This window comes from Oncorhynchus mykiss, chromosome 32 (genome assembly GCF_013265735.2).
Source record: "Oncorhynchus mykiss isolate Arlee chromosome 32, USDA_OmykA_1.1, whole genome shotgun sequence".
In the NCBI taxonomy this organism is placed as follows: domain Eukaryota; kingdom Metazoa; phylum Chordata; class Actinopteri; order Salmoniformes; family Salmonidae; genus Oncorhynchus; species Oncorhynchus mykiss.
Window position 1 is genome coordinate 40,342,141 of NC_050572.1, and position 22,323 is coordinate 40,364,463.

Below are 22,323 nucleotides of genomic sequence, written 5' to 3' on the forward strand. Positions count from 1 at the left end.
CAACCATCCCAGCTCTGCAGATTTTGCTGCGAACAGACAGAATCATTTGGATAATCTGTTTTTGTACTGTCCATTTGTGGCTTGTTTTTGGTTGCAGGTTCAGGAAAAAATTGCAACATTTGCCTGGAGCCTGCTGGGTGATTTGAAAAGTCATACTTAAATCGATCAATAATATCATAATACTTTTTGCAAAAATGTTTATTTTTAATTTACAATCTTTAGATACAAGAGAATATACAGGTTGAACTTTTGTGATACAGCACAGTTGAAAAATAAATGGCAAATAGAAATGAAAACTGGACGGTGTTCAACGATAGTTGAGTGGAGCTGAAGGTTGGGACTAAAAATGACAAGAAAACGAATGTAAAATATACTGTGTCCGTAAAATCGCTCATCGCTGCAACTCCCCAACAGGCTCGGAAGATGCAAAGGTCAAGTCATGCGTCCTCCAAAACGCGCTTCTTAACACCCACTCGCTTAACCCGGAAGCCAGCTGCACTAATGTGTCGGAGGAAACACCGTTCAACTGATGATCGAAGTCAGCCTGCAGGCACCCGCCCCAAGGAGTCGCTAGAGCACGATGAGCCAAGTCAAGCCTCCTCGGCCAAACCCTCCCCTAACCCAGACAGCGCTGGGCCAATTGTGCGCCGCCCTATGGAACTCACGGTCATGGCGGGGATTATATATATATATACTACCTTTCAAAAGTTTGGGGTCACTTAGACATTTCCTTGTTTTTTTAAAGAAAAGCACATTTTCTGTGCATGAAAATAACATCAAATTGATCAGAAATACAGTGTAGACATTGTTAATGGTGTAAATGACTATTGTAGCTGGAAACGGCAGATTTTATTTTAATGGAATATCTACATAGGCGTACAGAGGCCCATTCTCAGCAACCATCACTCCTGTATTCCAATGACATGTTGTGTTAGCTAATCCAAGTTTATCATTTTAAAACACTATTTGATCATTAGAAAACCCTTTTGCAATCATGTTAGCACAGCTGAAAACTGTTGTGCTTATTAAAGAAGCAATACAACTGGCCTTCTTTAGGCTAGTTGAGTATCTGGAGCATCAACATTTGTGGGTTTGAATACAGGCTCAAAATAGCCAGAAACAAAGAACTTTCTTCTGAAACTTGTTAGTCTATTTTTGTTCTGAGAAATGAATGCTATTCCATGCGGGAAATTGCCAAGAAACTGAAGATCTCGTACAACGCTGTGTACTACTCCCTTCACAGAAGAGCGCAATCTGTCTCTAACCAGAATAGAAAGAGGAGTGGGAGGCCCCGCTGCACAACTGAGCAAGAGGACAAGTACATTAGTGTCTAGTTTGAGAAACAGATGCCTGACAAGTCCTCAACTGGCAGCTTCATTAAATAGTACCTGCAAAACACTAGTCTCAACGTCAACAGTGAAGAGGCGACTCCGGGATGCTGGCCTTCTAGGCAGAGTTCCTCTGTCCTGTGTCTGTGTTCTATTGCCCATCTTAATCTTTTCTTTTTATTGGCCAGTCTGAGATATGGCTTTTTTCTTTGCAACTCTGCCTGGAAGGCCAGCATCCCAGAGTTGCCTCTTTGCTGTTGAGGTTGAGACTAGTGTTTGGACAAAAAAACAACAACATTTATATATGACCCCAAACTTTTGAATGGTAGTGTATAATTTATAAATTTGCAAACATTTCTAAAAACCTTTTTTCTTTGTCGTTATGGGGCATTGTGTGTTGATTGATGAGAAAATATTTAATCAATTTTAGAATAAGGCTGTAACGTAACAAAATGTGGAAAAGGGGAAGGGGTCTGAATACTTTCTGAATGCACTGTACACGTTTATGAATGGATATTTCATTGTATTTTTTATTAACAAGAATGCATATTCGGAACGATACTTTTCAGTATAATTTAGATAGCAAATTACATGGAGATAATATATATATATATATTTTTTACCTTTATTTAACTAGGCAAGTCAGTTAAAAACAATTTCTTATTTACAATGATGGCCTATCCCGGCCAAACCCTAACCCGGACGAAGCTGGGCCAATTGTGCACCACCCTATGGGACTCCCAATTACGGCCGGTAGTGATACAGCCTGGAATTGAACCAGGGTCTGTGGTGACTGCGCCACTCGGGAGCCCTTTCTATTACATAGTAAATATTTAACATCTAATTTCTAACCTATAATGAGATAAGCATTTGGTTGACTTGATTACAATTGAAATTATTTGACCATTCCAAATCACTTGTTTTAAAAATATGAGGCTAGGGTTTGGCAGAAAATGGCATTCCTTCTAAATGTATTGATGGCATTCCCTCTAAATTATTTTAATTACTGTTTGTTACAAATCATTGACGAATGATCAAAGGCATTTAAGGAATATGTATTTTTTCTGGGATTCTCCAATAGCAGAATGTCCTTCTGTTGTCTCACATATCACTGTAAAAGAGAAGGGGAGAGATGTTTTGAGTGAATATAATTTCCTTCTCCACTGGAACCTATCATGTAAGAATGAATGCTAACACCTGCTGTTATGTTTTCAAAAGACACTGTGGACTTTAACTTTCAAATCCTCATTAAGTTAAAATCACAAGTTTCAAGTCCAATACCCTACAAACACCATTATTTGACACACAGTCTCATATATTGATGGTTAGGTTCACAATCATATGACATTATGGTGAAGTGGCTCACCAATGGGGGAAGTCAGAGGCTACTTACTCAGTCATGTACCCCTGCATTAAGTGACGGGATAGGATAACATCCCCGTAGACCATCCTTGACCTGACAGCTCTCTTCACTCTGGCACACCATAGACTGTGACAGAACAACTCCAGATTTTTGGCAGATGTGGACTGCAAAGCAGTTGTCTGAAATCAGGGATTCCCCTATCTAAAAACATCCCAGACACATAATAGTGAGACTTTTACACATCCAAATTTGAATCACAGACAGCGCTCCAAAATACATAGCTCTTAATTTCATGGCCAGGTTCAGTTTCAGCTGAAAATGTAAAATAATTTTTCACATATTTCAAATAATGCTTAAAGTATGCTTTTAGTATCCAGCTTGCAGTGCCCCTACCTTAAGGGTGTGTCCACTAGTATAGCAGCTGCACTGGTCCCAGCTAACACAGCCAGTACCATTGAAGTAGAAGTCTTTGTCGCAGGCACATCCCTCAACACAGGTGGTGGGACAGTTGATGGTGTCAGATAGGCCGGGACATGGAGTTGCACAGGTTTCAGCACAGGTTTGGTAGTGGCTGTTGGCAGGACAGGAGAATGCTGTGGACATATGAGAAAATAACTATTGTTTAGTCCTTTTGCATGAACATTACTTTTAGTTATGACTTTAAATATTAGGTTATCCGAATGTGAAACCCAAAAGAAAGTTATGTTGGACTGATTTGCAGAGTCAATCTGGACTCGGGTAGCCGTAACATAGTAAACGAAAATAAGGGACACTCAAATTTAGTACGTTTGGTATGGTATGTAATTAATTTGTGGATGTCCACCACCCATTTCGTATGATATGTTACGAATGACAATTCGCATGATATTTTGCGAACTGCAATTCATACATTATGTTAAGAATTTGCAATACATATGATATGTTACAAATTCCAATTTGTCATGGCTAAGGTTAGCTAGGTGGCTAATGTTAGCTTAGCTAGGGGTTAGGGATAGGGGTTAAAGTTAGGGCTAGGAGTTAGGTTAAAGGGTTAAGGTTAGGGGAAGGGTTAGCTAACATGCTAAGTAGTTGCAAAGTAGCTCAAAAGTAGTAAGTAATTGCAAAGTTGCTAATTAGCTAAAATGCAAAAGTTTTCTGTGATGAGAATGTCAGGGGTTCACCTTGGGGTCCTGATAGGGGCTGGACCAAATGTTTGATGTATTATAATAATTTAATATGCTTATGTTGTATTTATAGAAGGGGAGGGGTTATAATACCCCTCCCTCCTTACATTTATAGGGACCTAGACTACAGATTAACAATATATATATATATTCATTATAAAGGTTTAATATTGTTCCACAGTCTTTTCTAATCTCTGCCTCTTATAAAGAAACTGTCTGAGAAATGTGTGACTGTGAAGACAGAACTCTGCAGGGGAGTGTAAGCGATAAGAGACTAGTCAGACATTCCACTATAAATCAACTTGGACATTTACTGCTAAGCTTTTAGATAACACTAAAACTCTTGTTTATGTGTAGGCATGGTTTTGGTCTCATGAGTAGAAGTTAATGACGTAGGCAGTTACATCACAGGGGGTTGACTACAAGCATGATAAAAGCAACTTTGGAACTTTTCTATTTTGCAGAACTTACTCGGAAACATGCGTGCTATGTTCCTGTTAACTTCTGTCTGCAATTGCATTAATAAAGGTTTTTGAATGATTTAATTAAAGATATTGTCAGAATGCTAATTTCACCAATGAGCCAATGATTGACAAGGAACGAACTCCAACAAGAACATGCATGCTGGACGTTAGCGTTATACGCCCACCCATCTAACCCAACCAACCACCGTCCTTTTGTTTTGTATGGTTGGGGCGGCAGGTAGCCTAGTGGTTAGAGTGTTGCACTAGTAACTGAAAAGCTGCAAGATCGAATCCCTGAGCTGACAAGGTAAAAGTCTGTCGTTCTGCCCCTGAAGAAGACATTTAACCCACTGTTCCTAGGCTGTCATTGAAAATAAGAATTTGCTCTTAACTGACTTGCCTAGTTAAATAAAGTTTTTTTTCTTCATAAAAATCATAAAAATTTGAGTGTCCTGGATTTTCCTTTACTACGTTACATCTACTCTATGAGACCAGCCTGAAAGAGTTATAGAAAAATTGGTCTAGTGTCAGAAAAAACCCTAAACTACTCACGGCAAAATGTTGGTGATCTCCAGCTTTCGATCTTTACACCAAAGTCCTGACAGTCTAACATGTAAGCAGCAACACTGCGGCAAAGCATTTTTTGATCTCCCTCAGCCATACAGACATCAAAGAGGCAGTCTCTGAAGTAAGAGGCTGGGTCTATCTCATGGTGGCAGGCGGCAAAGGGTCCTTTAGGATCCGTAATGATACCACAGTCAGCACCAAACACGGCTTTCTTCTTAGAGTTACACTTCGGACAGAAGTCTCCGCTGCAACCGTCCTCACACACCACCCCAGGCATGCTGACCTTCCAGGCCGCCCCAAAAGAGTTGACGTCTTTGGCCATCTGTCCACCAGGTAGCAGGAACTCATCATTCTTGTTACCATTGAAATTGCCACACAGACCACAGGTCTTGCCTCTGTAGTTGCCAGGGACAGTGACGGTGACGTGGTACACAAGGTCATAGGTAACTCTTAGGCCAAAGTCTGTCAATATGACATCATTTGAGCCATCCTGATAAATCTGCACTGCACCGTTGTGTAGGCTCAATGGGAGGTTAGTCAGGATGCCGTTCACCTGGGGAAGACATGTTGTGTTTGATTCTCACTCACTTCTGGGCTGCAATTAAACTCAATCCGAATGATTTTTTTTGTGTGGATGTTTCAGTCATCAATATGAATGACAATTTTTTTTTTTTTTTTTTTTTAAGATCATTAACGGAACACAGACACATTATTTTAAAAAATCATATACATACCATGATCATTCCGATTTGGTTCCTGCGTAGAATTAGAATGTTACCATAGACTTCTACAGCTAAAAGCTTGGCAACGGACACTTTTGGAGCTGATGACATAGCATACCACTTCTCGTTCTCCACCACCACAGAGAAGGGGTTGAGGTGTGTGCCTTCCAGAAGGCAGCCTTGAGCTGCAGTGTAGGTGCAGGTGCCTTGGAAGTCATAGGTGCTGTTGTCAAAGGTGTTGTAATGTGGGTCGCCTGAGATGGAACAAACTCCTTTTCCAACAGGCTGGCAAGCCCTGACGCCGTTCTTCACCTCACACTTCTCATTGGGTCCACAGGAAAAGCTCTGACACTTCATCTAAAAATAACAGTTCCATTATTTTGTACACAAGATGTTAATACAAGTTTATAAGGGATTACACTCAATTGCAGAAAGGTAGGTCCTATTTTTCTGTCATTCATCATCCCTACCGTGCCATTGCATGTGCATTCTTGCTGACAGAGTCCATTGGGGTAGAAGACTTGTCCATTTTTGTAGTATCTTCCTTCGTGAAGACAACCACACTGGGAGAGATTAACACATTGGTCTCCGCTGAGAAGGAAGCCAGTATCACAAGCACATCCCTCTTTGCACAGAGCTTCACAGCCAGTGGGTGCTGACAGGCTCTGACATGTGGCTGAACAGCCCGGGGCACAAAGCCTATAGTGGCTGTTCGCAGGGCACTGGGCATCTACGAGAATTGACAATTGCAAAATGTAAATGCGTAGTCACCATCTAAATTACCTGACATGTAATTTGTAAAAAAAATAAATAAATAATCTTATAAACATCCATACCACAGAATTGATCTGACCTCCAGGAGTAGACCATGGCCCCTTTATCCTGGCAGGCAGCTGTGTAGGCAGTTAGGGTATTGCACTGCATGTTCCTGTTTCCCTGGTACAGACAGACATCATACAGACAGTCTTGAACGAAACCCATGGGTTCCACCTTGGAGTGACAGTCACGAAAGGGGCCTGTTGGGTCACTGATGAGGCCACAGTACTTGTTTGTCATGTACTGATCCCTCTGGGCGATGCTACAGTCAGGACAGGGGCCTTTGCAGCCGTTCACACAACCAGGGATCTTTGTTAATATCCAGCTCTGACCGAACTCCTCTGCAGTGGCAGCCTGCTTTCCATCCTTCATCTGCATGTCGTCGTTTGGATTGTGGTTGTAGTTGCCACACAGGCCGCACATTGCATTTGCATAAGTGTTGGGGACGGTGACTGTCGCTATGCTGTTCCAGTCATAGGACACTTCCACCCCAAAGTCAGTTTTGATCACAGCAAACCAACCGCTCTTGTATATGTGCAGTTTATTGAGCTTTACAGGAAGATTCACAAGTTCACCATTCACCTTTGAAGGAAACAAAAAAGTAGAGGAATGGTTCAGTTAACCTCAGTGTTGACCTTTTTAACATATACAGTGCCTTCAAAAAGTACTCACACCCCTTGACTTTTCCACATTTTGTTGTGTTACAGCCTGAATTTAAAATGGATTAAATAAATATTTTTTTATTTAACTAGGCAAGTCAGTTAAGAACAAATTCTTATTTACAATGACCTACACCGGCCATACCCAGACAACACTGGGCCAATTGTGAACCGCCCTATGGGACTCCTAATCACAGGCAGTTGTGATACAGCCTGGAATCGAACCAGGGTCTGTAGTGACACCTCTAGCACTGAGGTGCAGTGCCTTAGACCTCTGCGCCACTAAGTTTCACAGATAGTGAAATAATAGTGTTTAACCTCTAAAAGGCTTCTACTAAGCTAACATATGGAATGTTTTAACATGATTCTTGAAAGACTACCTTATCTCTACCCCACACATACAACTATCTGTAACATGGCACGGTAGGGAGGATGAATGACAGACAAATAGGGCCTGCCTTTCTGTAATTGAGTGTAAACCCTTATAAACTTGTATTAACATAATATATAATAATTGAACTGTTATTTTTAGATGAAGTGTCAGAACTTTTCCTGTGGACCCTTGTAGAGGTTAAACATGCTGTGATAGGAGACAACTGAGGAGGGATCAACAGCATTGTAGTTACAGTACTTCACAATACTAACCTAATTGACAGAGTGAAAAGAAAGAAGCCTGTACAGAATACAAATATAGCAAAACATGCATCCTGTTTGCAATAATACACTAAAGTAAAACAGCAAAACGTGCCAAAGAAATTAACTTTATGCCCTGCAAACAAAGTGTTTTGTTTGAGGCAAATCCAACACAACACATCATTGATATTTGATACTGATACTTCATATTTTCAAGCATGGTGGTGACGGCATCATATGGGTATGCTTTTCATCTGCAAGGACTAGCGAGTTTTTATATAAAAAAAACAGAATAGAGCTAAGCTAGGCCAAAATCCTAGAAAACCTGGTTCAGTCTGCTTTTCAATAGACCCTGGGAGAGAAATTCACCTTTCAGCAGGACAATAACCTAAAACACAAGGCCAAATATAAACTCAGCAAAAAAATAAACGTCCTCTCACTGTCAACTGCGTTTATTTTCAGTAAACTTAACGTGTATATATTTGTATGAACATAACAAGATTCAACAACTGAGACATAAACTGAACAAGTTCCACAGACATGTGACTAACATAAATGGAATAATGTGTCCCTGAACAAAGGGGGAGTCTAAATCAAAAGTGACAGTCAGTATCTGTTGTGGCCACCAGCTGCATTAATTACTGCAGTGCATCTCTTCCTCATGGACTGCATCAGATTTGCCAGTTATAGCTGTTACCCCACTCTTCCACCAAGGAACCTGCAAGTTTTCAGACACTTCTGGGGGGAATGGCCCTAGCCCTCACCCTCCAATCCAACAGGTCCCAGACGTGCTCAATGGGATCTTCGCTGGCCATGGCAGAACACTGACATTCCTGTCTTGCAGGAAATCACGCACAGAACTAGCAGTATGGCTGGTGGCATTGTCATGCTAGAGGGTCATGTCAGGATGAACCTGCAGGAAGGGTACCACATGAGGGAGGATGATGTCTTCCCTGTAACGCACAGCGTTGAGATTGCCTGCAATGACAACAAGCTCAGTCCGATGATGCTGTGGCACACAAGCCCAGACCATGACGGACCCTCCACCTCCAAATCGATCCCGGTCCAGAGTACAGGCCTAGGTGTAACGCTCATTACTTTGACGATAATTGCGAATCCGCCATCACCCCTGGTGAGACAAAACTGTGACTCGTCAGTGAAGAGCACTTTTGCCAGTCCTGTCTGGTCCAGCAACGGTGTGCCCATAGGCAATGTTATTGCCGGTTATTGCCCTGGCCACCTGCCTTACAACAGGCCTACAACCCTCAGTCCAGCCTCTCTCCTATTGCGGACAGTCTGAGCACTGATGGAGGGATTGTGCATTTCTAGTGTAACTCGGGCAGTTGTTGTTGCCATCCTATACCTGTCCAGCAGGTGTGATGTTCGGATGTACCGATCCTGTGTAGGTGTTGTTACACGTGGTCTGCCACTGTGAGGACAATCAACTGTCCGTCCTGTTTCCTTGTAGCGCTGTCTTAGGCATGTCACAGTATGGACATTGCAATTTATTGCCCTGGCAACTTTCTGCAGTCCTCATGCCTCCTTGCAGCATGCCTAAGGCACGTTCACGCAGATGAGCAGGGACCCTGGGCATCTTTCTTTTGGTGTTTTTCAGAGTCATTAGAAAGGCCTCTTTAGTGTCCTAAGCTTTCACAACTGTGACCTTAATTTCCTACCATCTGTAAGCTGTTAGTGTCTTAACGACCTTTCCACAGGTGCATGTTCATTCATTGTTTATGGTTCATTGAACAAGCATGTGAAACAGTGTTTAAACCCTTTGCAATGAAGATCTGTGAAGTTATTTGGATTTTTACGAATTATCTTTGAAAGACAGGGTCCTGAAAAAGGGGCGTTTCTTTTTTTGCTGAATTTATATTGGAGTTGCTTACCAAGGCAACATTGAATGTTCCTGAGTGGCTTCAGTTTGGACTTATATCGACTTCAAAATCTACAGCAAGACTTGAAAATGGCTGTCTAGCAATGCTCAACATCCAATTTGACAGAGCATGAAGAATTTCAAAAATATTATTGCAATTATTGTACAATCAGGTGTGCAAAGCTCTTAGAGACTTACCCAGAAATACTCACGGCTGTAATCGCTCCCAATGGTAATTCTAACATGTATTGACTCACGCATGTGAATACTTATGTAAATCAGATATTTCTGTACTTAATTTAAGAAATTTGCAATGAATTCTGAAAACATGTTTTCACTTTGTCATTATGGAGTACACTATTTAATCAATGTGGAATAAATGAAAGGGTATGAGTATTTTCTGACGGCATTGTAATCAAAACTGTGCGATTTTTATTACAAGTAATTTCTTACCATCACAAATCCTGGGTGCTCTTTACTGATGACAATCGTGTACCCATAGACCTTGACCTCTACCAGCTTGGTGATGGACCCCACCTTTTTATCTCGCCCATCGTTCTGTATGGCAACACTAAAGTGCTCCAGGCTGGTGTCATTGGAGCAGACACTAGCCATCTGATACACACAGGTGCCCTGGAAGTTGTAGAGTTGTCCATCGAAGGTGTGGTAATGTGGATCACCAGACACCATGCATGAGGAAACGGTTGTAGGGTAGCAGCCTCTTATGCCATCAACCACCTTGCACTGCTGTCCAAGTGGACAACTGGCCACCTGGCTCTCAACACTCCCACCAGTGGAGCTGCAGTTACAGCGTTTGGTACAGCTATCATCCCCCCAGAAAGATGTTCCGGCTTCGACATAGTGGCCTTTGTACTGGCAGCCACATTGGGACTTCGGCACACACTTGTTCCCACTGCGCAGGTGGCCCTCGTCACAGATACAGGCCTCCACACAGCTGGCTTTGCATTTTGAGGGAGAATTTGGGTCTTCACAGGTGGCAGGGCAGGCGCTTCCACAGAACTCATAGTGACTGTGCTCTGGGCATTCAGGCTTGGCTGGGGGAAAAGATCACAAAACACACTCAGTTTTACAACATTTGAAATGGGAAATAAAGTATTTGCAGTCCTTTATGCTCGAATCCTCCTGAAAATGATCAGTTGTCTTTGCAAGTCACTCACGGCAATGGGCAATGCCCCTCCAGTTGTACACTCTGATCCCAGCCCTCTGGCAGGCATCGGTGTACACCTGCAGGGTGTCACACATGTACGTCTTCATGATCTCGCCCCGACAAAGGTCATACAAGCAGTTCTCCTGGAAGATCTTGTAGTCAATGGCGGCATTGCAGTTTTTGAAGGGTCCATTCATTATCTCTGTGAGAAAGGTGCAAAAGATCTCCCTTTCTAAGTGCTTAACCAAGCCGCTCTCACAGTTCTCACATTGGCCTGTGCACTCATCAATGCAGTAGGCATCACCTCCCTTGTCTGATACCCTCCAGCTCTTGCCTAGGGTCACAACATTACTGGCAAGGGAGCCACTGGGAGTGGTGAGTTCGTCATCCTGTTTGCCATTAAAGTTGCCGCACATGCCACACACCTTGCCTGCCAGGCTCCCGGGCATAGTCACCACCAGGTACTTCAGCCAATCATACTGCACCATCAGACCAAAGTCTGTCTCCAGGACAACTGAAAATCCACTCTGGGAGAGTTTCAATTTGCCATTGTCTAAGCTGATGGGAAGATTCCACAACTGGAAGTTAATCTGCAAGGAAATCAAACCACATTAGAAAAATAATTTACACACGGTACATGCAGATACAGTACACCCATATACACCAAACTAAGACAAGGATTGTTGAACAGATAACACAGATGGAAAACTTGTGACTCCACTCACCCGGACAAGACCAAATTCAGAGTTGACAATGTCAATGTTGACTCCGTAAACCTTGACGGTGACCATTCCCACTGAGGTAAGCTGCGAGTTTGCACGATCCTCCACATTCTTGGTCTGCACCTCAAAGGCTGGGTGGTCCTTGTCAACATGGCAGTTCTTAGTCATGATGTAGGTGCAGTTGCCCATGAAGCTGTAGTAGTGGCCGTCGAACGTGCGGTAGTGGGGGTCGCCCATTGCCCAGCAGGTGCCTATCTTTGGTGGGACAGTAGCTGGTCCTGCAGAGCAGAGTCCTACAAAGTGCTCTAATGGTAAATGTTATGTTCCTCAAAGTGGACAGAAAATCCCTATAATTGATTTGATCTGTCTAGATAACATAATTGTATGTCCTTTGTTCAGCTGTAGCAATTATGCAACTTTTATACTATGCCATTGGCACAGATTTGGTCAGCTGAACACTTTTTGTGATAGTCAATAGAACACAATCTCTGTCATTGTGGATTTGCAGGGCTAATATGTACCTAACACACACATTTTATATTGTAAGTTATCAGTGTCAGCATAGCAAATACCCTTTGTTTTATCTAGAGGGCTTTGTTCTGGGGTGGCGTTAAGGCAGCGCTAGTGTCAAACGCACATTGGTTTGCAATTTCATCATGTAAAAACAGGCTCACTGGCATTTTCCAGCCCTAACGCCAGGTTTGACTGTCTTATACATTGCATTCCGAAAGTATTCAGACCGCTTGATTTTTCCACATTTTGTTATGTTACAGCCATATTATTTTCTATACAAAATACCCCATAATGGCCAAGCAAAAACAGGTTTTTAGAAATATTGCATATTTATTAAAAATAAAAAACATATGTATTCAGACCCTTTGCTATGAGACCCAAAATTGAACTCAGGCGCATCCTGTTTCCATTGATCATCCTTGAGATGTTTCTACAGCTTGATTGGGGGTCTGAATACTTTCCGAATGCACTGTATCAGCTCACTTAAGCTCAGAGTGGCTGTGTTGAAATATTTGAGGTGTGTCCTTAAAAACATGATCCAAGTGCTAATTTCAGGCAGCGCTGATAGGGATATTTAAGACCAACGAAAAGCTGGTTTTAGTGGTAACGCAATTGGCTATGGTATGAATTTTAACTGTGGAAACGCAGCTTATCCTGCCGTGACGCACACTGCCCTTTTGTGCACAGAACAAGAGTAGCCTAATGTGCTATTGGTTCCTGTATACTTCATATTTAGAAACATGAAAAACTAATGTGTTTTTTTCCATTTTGTTATATTTTATTGAAGTTTACATACCACCACAGTCAGAGGCTGGCACTAAGACAGCATTGAATGAGCTATACACAAGAAAACGCTCTCACCCGGAGGCGGCGCTCCTAGAAGCCGGGGTCTTTAACGCAGGGAAACTTAAATCAGGTTTACCAAATTTCTATCAACATGTTAAATGTGCAACCAGAGGGAAAAAAACTCAAGACCACCTTTACTCCACACACAGAGATGAATACAAAGCTCTTCCTCGTCCTCCATTCAGCAAATCTGACCACAATTATATCCTCCTGATTCTTGGTTACAAGCTAAAATTAAAGCAGGAAGCACCAGTGACTAGATCAATAACAAAGTGGTCAGATGAAGCAGATGCTAAGCCACAGGACTGTTTTGCTAGCACAGACTGGAATATGTTCCGGGATTCCTCCGATTGCATTGAGGAGTACACCGCATCAGTTATTGGCTTCATCAATAAGCGCATCGATAATGTCATCCCCACAGTGACCGTACGAACATACCCCAACCAGAAGCCATGGATCACAGGCAACATCCGCACTGAGCTAAAAGCTAGAGCTGCCGCTTTCAAAGAGTGGGACTCTAACCCGGAAGCTTATAAGAAATCCCGCTATGCCCTGTGATGAACCATCAAACAGGCAAAGCTTCAATACAGGACTAAGATCGAGTTGTACTACACCGGTTCTGATGCGAGTCAGATGTGGCAGGGCTTGCAAATCACTACAGACTACCATTACAGACTATTTCCGGTCACAACTTGTAGACTTGTTTACGTGCTGCTGTGCGGTTTGTTGTTAACCTTACTTTGCTACCTGCCAAATTTACGGTTTTTACTTTTTAATTACCTTTTATATTATTATTTTTGCCCTCGCTCGACTTTTTTCATTCAACTTTTTCACCCCGGAGGATTTATCTGGACGTGGTTTGTCAGGACCTCCACCAGCCAAAGCTAAGCAGTAACATTAACATTATGCCTTCTAATTAAAGTCACCGTACTCATAATATACTGAAGAAAGATCACCTTATGGCGAGGATAGCTGTGCTGCAAGCCCAGCTTCAGACGCAATCGTTAGGCAAGGGTAATTTAAGTGTAAGAAAGGATGAAACAGCGTCTGTGCCACCAATAAGTACAGATAGTAGTATGAATCTCCTCGCACAGTCCCTGCAGCTGGATAATTTTCTCATTGCTTCTGGAAGGAAATGCTGTAGGAATATTCAACTGGTGTCGCTCATTCAGACGACAGAAACTTTCAACCAGTTCTCCCCATTAAGCAATTGGTCGGAGTCAGAGGCCGAGCCTTATTTGGTCTCTCCTACTACCGTTACGGGGTCTGAGACGCCAAAGCCTCCCACCATTAGCTCTGACAGATTGATAACCCTAGTCATTGGCGACTCCATTACCCGCAGTATTAGACTTAAAATGAATCATGAGAATTTGTAGATAATTGGCCCTCTTTCTGTGACTCACTCACAAACAGGACCAAGCCTGGCCTGCTGAGGAGTGACGGACTCCATCCTAGCTGGAGAGGTGCTCACATCTTATCTACAAACATAGACAGGGCTCTAACTCCTCTAGCTCCACAATGAGATAGGGTGCAAGCCAGGCAGTAGGCTGTTAGCCAGCCTACCAGCTTAGTGGAGTCTGCCACTAGCACAGTCAGTGTAGTCAGCTCAGCTGGACACATTGAGACCGTGTCTGTGTCTCGATCTAGGTTGGGCAAAACTAAACACGGTGGTGTTTGCCTTAGCAATCTCAGTGGAATAAAGACCTCCTCCATTCCTGTCATTATTGAAAGAGATTGTGTTATCTCAATATAGGGCTATTTAATGTTAGATCCCTCACTTCCAAGGCAGTAATAGTCAATGAACTAATCACTGATCATAATCTTGATGTGATTGGCCTGACTGAAACATGGCTTAAGCCTGATGAATTTACTGTGTTAAATGAGGCCACACCTCCTGGTTACAATAGTGACCATATTCTCCGCGCATCCGGCAAAGGGGGAGGGGTTGCTAACATTTACGATAGCAAATTTCAATTTGCAAAAAATAAACGACTGCATTTTCGTCTTTTGAGCTTCTAGTCATGAAATTTATGCAGCCTACTCAATCACTTTGTATAGTTACTGTTTACAGGCCTCCTGGGCCATATACAGCAATCCTCTCTGAGTTCCCTGAATTCCTATCAGACTTTGTAGTCATGGCAGATAATGTTCAAATCTTTGGTGATTTTAATATTCCCATGGAAAAGTCCACAGACCCAGTCCAAAAGCCTTTCGGAGCCATCATCGACTCTGTGGATTTTGTCCAATATGTCTCCGGACCTACTCACTGCCACAGTCATACTCTGGACCTAGTTTTGTCCCGTGGAATAAATGTTGTGGATCTTATTGTTTTTCCTCATAATCCTGGACTATCGGACCACCATTTTATTACATTTGCAATCGCAACAAATAATCTGCTCAGACCCCAACCAAGGATCATCAAAAGCCGTGCTATAAATTCTCAGACAACCCAAAGATTCCTAGATGCCCTTCCAGACTCCCTCCATCTACCCAAGGACGTCAGAGTACAAAAATCAGTTAACCACCTAGAGGAACTCAATTTAACCTTGCGTAATACTCTAGATGCAGTCTCACCCCTAAAAACAAAAAACATTTGTCATAAGAAACTAGCTCCCTGGTATACAGAATATACCCGAGCTCTGAAGCAAGCTTCCGGAAAATTGGAACGGAAATGGAGCTACACCTAACTAGAAGTCTTCCGCCTAGCTTGGAAAGACCGTAACGTGCAGTATCGAAGAGCCCTCATTGCTGCTCGATCATACTACATGTATTTTTCTTAATTGAGGAAAATAAGAACAATTCAAAATGTATTTTTGATACTGTCGCAAAGCTAACTAAAAAACAACATTCCCCAAGAGAGGAAGGCTTTCACTTCAGCAGTGATAAATTTGACGAAAAGATCATGATCATTACAAAGCAAATCACGGGCTCCTCTTTAAATCTGTGTATTCCTCCAAAGCTCACATGTCCTGAGTATGCACAAAACTGGCAGGACCTAGGATCAAGGGAGACACTCAGGTTTTTTAATACTATATCTCTTGACACATTGATGAAAATAATCATGGCCTCTAAATCTTTAAGCTGCATGCTGGACCCTATTCCAACTAAACTACTGAAAGAGCTGCTTCCTGTGCTTGGCCCTCCTATGTTGAACATAATAAACGGCTCTCTATCCACCGGATGTGGACCAAACTCACTAAAAGTGGAAGTAATAAAGCCTCTCTTGAAAAAGCCAAACCTTGACCCAGAAAATATAAAATAACTAATCGGCCTTTTTTTTCTACTGTGTTATTGACTTGTTAATTGTTTTCTCCATGTGTAACTCTGTGTTGTCTGTTCACACTGCTATGCTTTATCTTGGCCAGGTCGCAGTTGTAAATGAGAACTTGTTCTCAACTAGCCTACCTAGTTAAATAAAGTGAAATAAAAAAATATTGAAAATCCCATTACTCTCAAAAAAATAAATAAATGTTGCACGGCAACTCAAATTCAAATTCAAATTCAAATTCAAGCTGCTTTATTGGCATGAAAAACATTGTGTCAATATTGCCAAAGCAACAATGTATACAATATATACAATACTCACTGCCTTCCTGAAGACAAACAATGTACGAAACGCTTCAGTCTGGTTTTAGACCACATCATAGCACTGAGACTGCACTTGTAAAGGTGGTAAATTACCTTTTAATGGCGTCAGACCAAGGCTCTGCACCTGTCCTCGCTTTCCTAGGCCTTAGTGCTGCTTTTGATACCATCAATCACCACATTCTTTTGGAGAGATTGGAAACCCAAATTAGTCTACACGGACAAGTTCTGGCCTAGTTTAGATCTTATCTGTCGGAAAGATATCAGTTTGTCTCTGTAGATGGTTTGTCATCTGACAAATCAACTGTAAATTTCGGTGTTCCTCAAGGCTCAGATTTAGGACCACTATTGTCTACACTATTTATTTTACCTCTTGGTGATGTCATTCGGGAAACAATGTTAACTTACACTGCTATTCGGATGACACACAGCTGTACATTTTGATGAAACAGGGTGAAGCCCCAAAATTGCCCTCCCTGTGTTTCAGACATAAGGAAGTGGATGGCTGCAAATGTTCTACTTTCAAACTCGGACAATACAGACATGCTAGTTCTAGGTCCCAAGAAACAGAGAGATCTTCTGTTGGATCTGACAATTAATCTTGATGGTTGTACAGTCGTCTCAAATAAAACTGTGAAGGGCCTTGGCGTTACTCTGGACCCTGATCTCTCTTTTGACGAACATATCATGACTGTTTCAAGGACAGCTTTTTCCATCTACGTAAAATTGCAAAAATCTGAAACTTTATGTCCAAAAATGATGCAGAATAATTTATCCATGCTTTTGTCACTTCTAGGTTAGACTACTGCAATGCTTTACTTTCCGTCTACCCGGATAAAGCACTAAATAAACTTCAGTTAGTGCTAAACACAGCTGCTGGAATCATGACTAGAACCAAAAAATGTGATCATATTTCTCCAGTGCTAGCCCCTCTACACTGACTTCCTGTTAAGGCTAGGGCTGATTTCCAAGTTTTACTGCTAACCTACAAAGAATTACATGGGCTTGCTCCTACCTATCTTTCCGATTTGGTCCTGTCGTACATACCTACACGTACGCTACGGTCACAAGACGCAGGCCTCCTTACTGTCCATACAATTTCTAAGCAAACAGCTGGAGGCAGGGCTTTCTCTTCTAGAGCTCAATTTTTATGGAACGGTCTGCCTATCCATGTGAGAGACGCAGACTCGGCCTCAACCTTTAAGTCTTTATTGAAGACGTATCTCTTCAGTAGGTCCTATGATTGAGTGTAATCTGGCCCAGGGGTGTGAAAGTGAACGGCAAGGCACTGGAACAACGAACCGCCCTTGCTGTCTCTGCTTGGCCGGTTCCCCTGACTCCACTGGGATTCTCTGCCTCAAAGCCTATTACGGGGGCTGAGTCACAGGCTTACTGGTGCTCTTCCATGCCGTCTCTAGGAGGGGTGCGTCACTTGAGTGGGTTGAGTCACTGATGTGACCTACCTGTCTGGGTTGATGCCCCCCCTTGGGTTCGTGCCGTGGGGGAGATCTTTGTGGGCCATTCTCAGCCTTGTCTCAGGACAGTAAGTTGGTGGTTGAAGATATCCCTCCAGTGGTGTGGGGGCTGTGCTTTGGCAAAGTGGGTGGGGTTATATCCTGCCTGTTTCGCCCTGTCCGGGGGTACCGTCGAATGGGTCCACAGTGTCTCCCGACCCCTCCTGTCTCATTCTTCAGTATTTATGCTGCAATAGTTTATGTGTTGGGGGGCTAGGGTCAGTCTGTTATATCTGGAGTATTTATTCTGTCTTATCCGGTGTCCTGTGTGAATGACCTGAGCCCTAGGACCATTCCTCAGGACTACCTTTCCTGATGATTCCTTGCTGTCCCCAGTCCACCTGGTCGTGCTGCAGCTCCAGTTTCAACTGTTCTGCCTGCGGCTATGGAACGCTGACCTGTTCACTGGACGTGCTACTTTGTCCCAGACCTGCTGTTCTCAACTCTCTAGAGACAGTAGGAGCGGTAGAGATACTCTGAATGATCAGCTATGAAAAGCCAACTGACATTTACTCCTGAGGTGCTGACCTGTTGCACCCTCTACAACCACTGTGATTATTTTTATTTGAACCTGCTGGTCATCTATGAACATTTGGACATCTTGGCCATGTTATGTTATAATCTCCACCCGGCACAGCCAGAAGAGGACTGGCCACCCGTCATAGCCTGGTTCCTCTCTAGGTTTCTTCCTAGGTTCTGGCCTTTCTAGGGAGTTTTTCTTAGCCACCGTGCTTCTACACCTGCATTGCTTGCTTTTGGGGTTTTAGGCTGGGTTTCTGTACAGCACTTTGTGACATCAGCTGACGTAAGAAGGGCTTTATAAATACACTTGATTGAAAGGGAAGCACAGCCATGAGCTGCCCAGTGACACGAGCCTACCAGACGAGCTAAACTATTTCTATGCTCACTGAAACATGCATTAGAGCACCAGCTGTTCCGGAAGACTGTGTGATCAAGCTCTCTGCAGCCAATGTGAGTAAGACCTTTAAACAGGTTAACATTCACAAGGCCGCAGGGCCAGACGGATTGCCAGGACGTGTCTTCACTGATATTTTCAACCTCTCCCCTGTCTGAGTCTGTAATACCAACATGTATTAATATATTATATTATATATATTACATGTATTAATAAGACCACCATAGTGGCCTGTGCCCAAGAACACTAAGGTAACCTACCTAAATGACTACCGACCCGTAGCACTCACATCTGTAGCCATGAAGTGCTTTGAAAGGCTGGTCATGGCTCACATCAACACCATTATCCCAGAAACCCTAGACCTGCTCCGATTTGCAAACCAACCCAACACATCCACAGATGTGTGCACTACACACTGCCCTTCCCCACCTGGACAAGAGGAACACCTATGTGAGAATGTTATTCATTGACTACAGTTCAGAGTTCAACACCATAGTGCCCTCAAAGCTCATCAATAAGCTAAAGACACTGGGACAAGACACCTCCCTCCGCAACTGGATCCTGGACTTCCTGACGGGCCGCCCCCAGGTGGTGAGGGTAGGTAGCAACACATCCACCACGCTGATCCTCAACACAAGAGCACCTCAGGGGTGCATGCTCAGCCCCTCCTGTACTCCCTGTTCACTCATGACTGCACGGCCAGTCACGACTCCAACACCATCATTAAGTTTGCAGATGACACAACAGTGGTTGGCCTGATCACCGACAATGACGAAACAGCCTATAGGGAGGAGGTCAGAGACCTGGCTATGTGGTGCCAGGACAACAACCTCTCCCTCAACGTGATCAAGACCAAGGAGATGATTGTGGACTACAGATAAAAGAGGATCGAGCACTATACCAGGCGGTGTCAGAGGAAGGCCCTAAAAATTGTCAACTACTCCAGCCACCCTAGTCATAGACTGTTCTCTCTGCTACCGCACGGCAAGCAGTACCAGACTGCCAAGTCTAGGTCCAAGAGGCTTCTAAACAGCTTCTACCCCCAAGATATAAGACTCCTGAACACCTCATCAAATGGCTACCCAGACTATTTGCATTGTCCACTCCCCACACCCTCTCTTTTATGCCCCTGCTACTCTCTGTTATTATATACGCATTGTCACTTTAAAACTCTACCTGCATGTACATATTACCTTAATTACATCGACTAATTTAGTCTCTTAGAGACTATATAATCTCGCTATTGTTATTTTACTGCTGCTCTTTAATTGCTTGTTACTTTTCTTATCTTATTCTTATCCGTATTTTTTTAACTGCATTGTTGGTTAGGTGTTGTTGTTTTAATATTATATGCCCACGGAGAGAAATGATGGTGCCTGTAAGTGTGACAGCCTATTTAAAACAGGTTGTTGTTTTGATTTAAAATATTTGTTCTCTTGTTAGGCCTTATCAATAATTAATTTAATATTGCTTTTTGACAATGTTCATGCTCAGCCATAATGCAATTTACAGTATGCCTTACCCCTATATCCGTGTGAATGCTATTGAAGCCATGCAATTACTTACAGTAGAACAATGTGGACTGCAAATGGGTTCAAGTTAAGGTATTTAGTAAAGATAGGTCTACATTTTGTTATTTTGTTTCTGTAAGCCATTTAACAAACTATAACAGACCAACTTTGGAATTACAGTTGATTCCAAGTCAATACAAAAAAAGACCTTAAATACACAACTTGAAGCAACCACATATTTAGCCATGGTGCATGTTCAGATTGGTCAGTGAGGGGGGGTCAAGCCTCGACACACCTACAACTTGTTTATTTATCCAAACCCAGCCCTTTCGCACCAACGCCAGCAAGTGCGCTGATAATTGTGATAGTGAAAAATAGCATAAATCTACCGCCTGCGCTTAAATTTACCATTGCGTTAGGTTTGTTCAAATAGAGCCCATAGCCTTTCCATATTCCACAGGTCTTATCAGATTGCAATTTAATAGTCACCCACAGCACAATATTGCTGTGTTTTCATTTTCCGCTGTTCAAATAAGAACTGTAAGAGAGATAATAATGAATATTATATGGATATAGTTTAGAATTGCAATTTTACACAGTCTAACGTGTACTCAGCAACCATTTATAATTTCTGAATCAGTCTCACTGTAGGAATAACCTTTTACAGTGGTTTGATATGCAATATTTTATTGTAGTACTGATTTAAATGCATCTTGTGTGCATGGCACCTCCTTTGTATTAACCTCACGGTTGCACATTTATCAATGGTTTCCATTTCTTTGTAGACTATCCTTTCTCTGTGTTTTTATTACTCTTAACATTTGGAAAAATATTTTTGGGGGACAAAATAAAGATGGTCACACACTCTAAACACTGTATGCTCCCAGTCATTTAATGGGAAACCACCCACAATTAATGGGTAAACACCAACGTTCTTCAGGATTATCGTTGGTAAAAAAAGAAAACAATAGGAAAACAAAACCCAGACTTTCAGGACTCACCACTCAGGAGTAGCACCACAAAGCTAGACAGTAACATCCACATAGCTGAAATCAGAGAATACAGTTTACACCCCAAAGGACAACTATACACTCTCATCAGCAATGCCTGTGTCTACAATGATGAGTCAAATGAGACTAATGCCCATTTCACAACGTAGAAAAGCAACATTTAATCATAATAAATAAATACATTGCTATTAGTAATAATTGTGTTGAAATGGGGACATTGAATAATGTCAATGAAAGGGATATTCTTAAATTATCATCCGAGGTATGGTTGTGTCATAAAAAAACAATATATGCCAATTATCTGGAATTCAGTATTCTCTTACCTGAGCTGGAAAACTGGTGTGATGGGGTGTTTGTAGCTCAGCCTTAAATTCTATTCGGCTTCCGCCCAAGAGCCAATGAGGCTCTCTGATCATCAGTACAATACAATCAGCACACCCACACCCACACCTGGTGAAGCCTTCATAAAGCAGGTTGGCATCCTACACCTGTATAGTGTTTTTTAAATTTAACTAGGCAAGTCAGTTATTAAGAACAAATTCTTGTTTACAATGAAAGTCTACAGTTGTTTAACTGCCTTGTTCAGGGGCAGAACAGCTTTTTACCTTGTCTGCTCAGGGATTTTATCCATCAACCTTTCAGTTATTGGCCCCGCACTCTAACCACTAGGCTACCTGCCACCCCAGTATAGAGCAGAGGTATTCAAATCTGACCCTACAAGGAGTATTGCTGTTTTTCTGTTTTACCTGATCATTAATTGCACCCACTTGGTGTCACAAGTCTTAAATCAGTCCCTGATTAGAGGGGAAGAATGATAAAAAGCAGCAGATAACAGTCAATTATATTGAGCGGCAGGGCAGCACTCATCTGTCGTCTCCTAATCATATGAAAGTCCTTTCAGAGCCTTTGTGACGTGTGACTTACCAGTAGCTCTTTCATATTGATAC

At 42.5% G+C, this 22,323-nt stretch overlaps 1 protein-coding gene across 1 annotated transcript; it reads right to left on the reverse strand.

Annotated features, from left to right (window-relative positions):
• Positions 1 to 1,799: 1,799 nt before the first annotated feature.
• On the reverse strand, positions 1,800 to 21,785 carry LOC110511528 (IgGFc-binding protein). Its single transcript, XM_036971475.1, has 12 exons — positions 21,700 to 21,785; positions 21,368 to 21,412; positions 11,485 to 11,774; positions 10,770 to 11,349; positions 10,045 to 10,646; positions 6,444 to 7,005; positions 6,078 to 6,337; positions 5,620 to 5,964; positions 4,871 to 5,438; positions 3,085 to 3,284; positions 2,722 to 2,892; positions 1,800 to 2,439 (listed from the first exon to the last, which is right to left on the reverse strand). Exons 2-11 carry the CDS (start codon positions 21,408 to 21,410, stop codon positions 2,722 to 2,724), a joined length of 3,621 nt encoding a protein of 1,206 aa, XP_036827370.1. The 5' UTR covers positions 21,411 to 21,412; positions 21,700 to 21,785; the 3' UTR covers positions 1,800 to 2,439.
• Between the last annotated feature and the right edge of the window lie 538 nt (positions 21,786 to 22,323).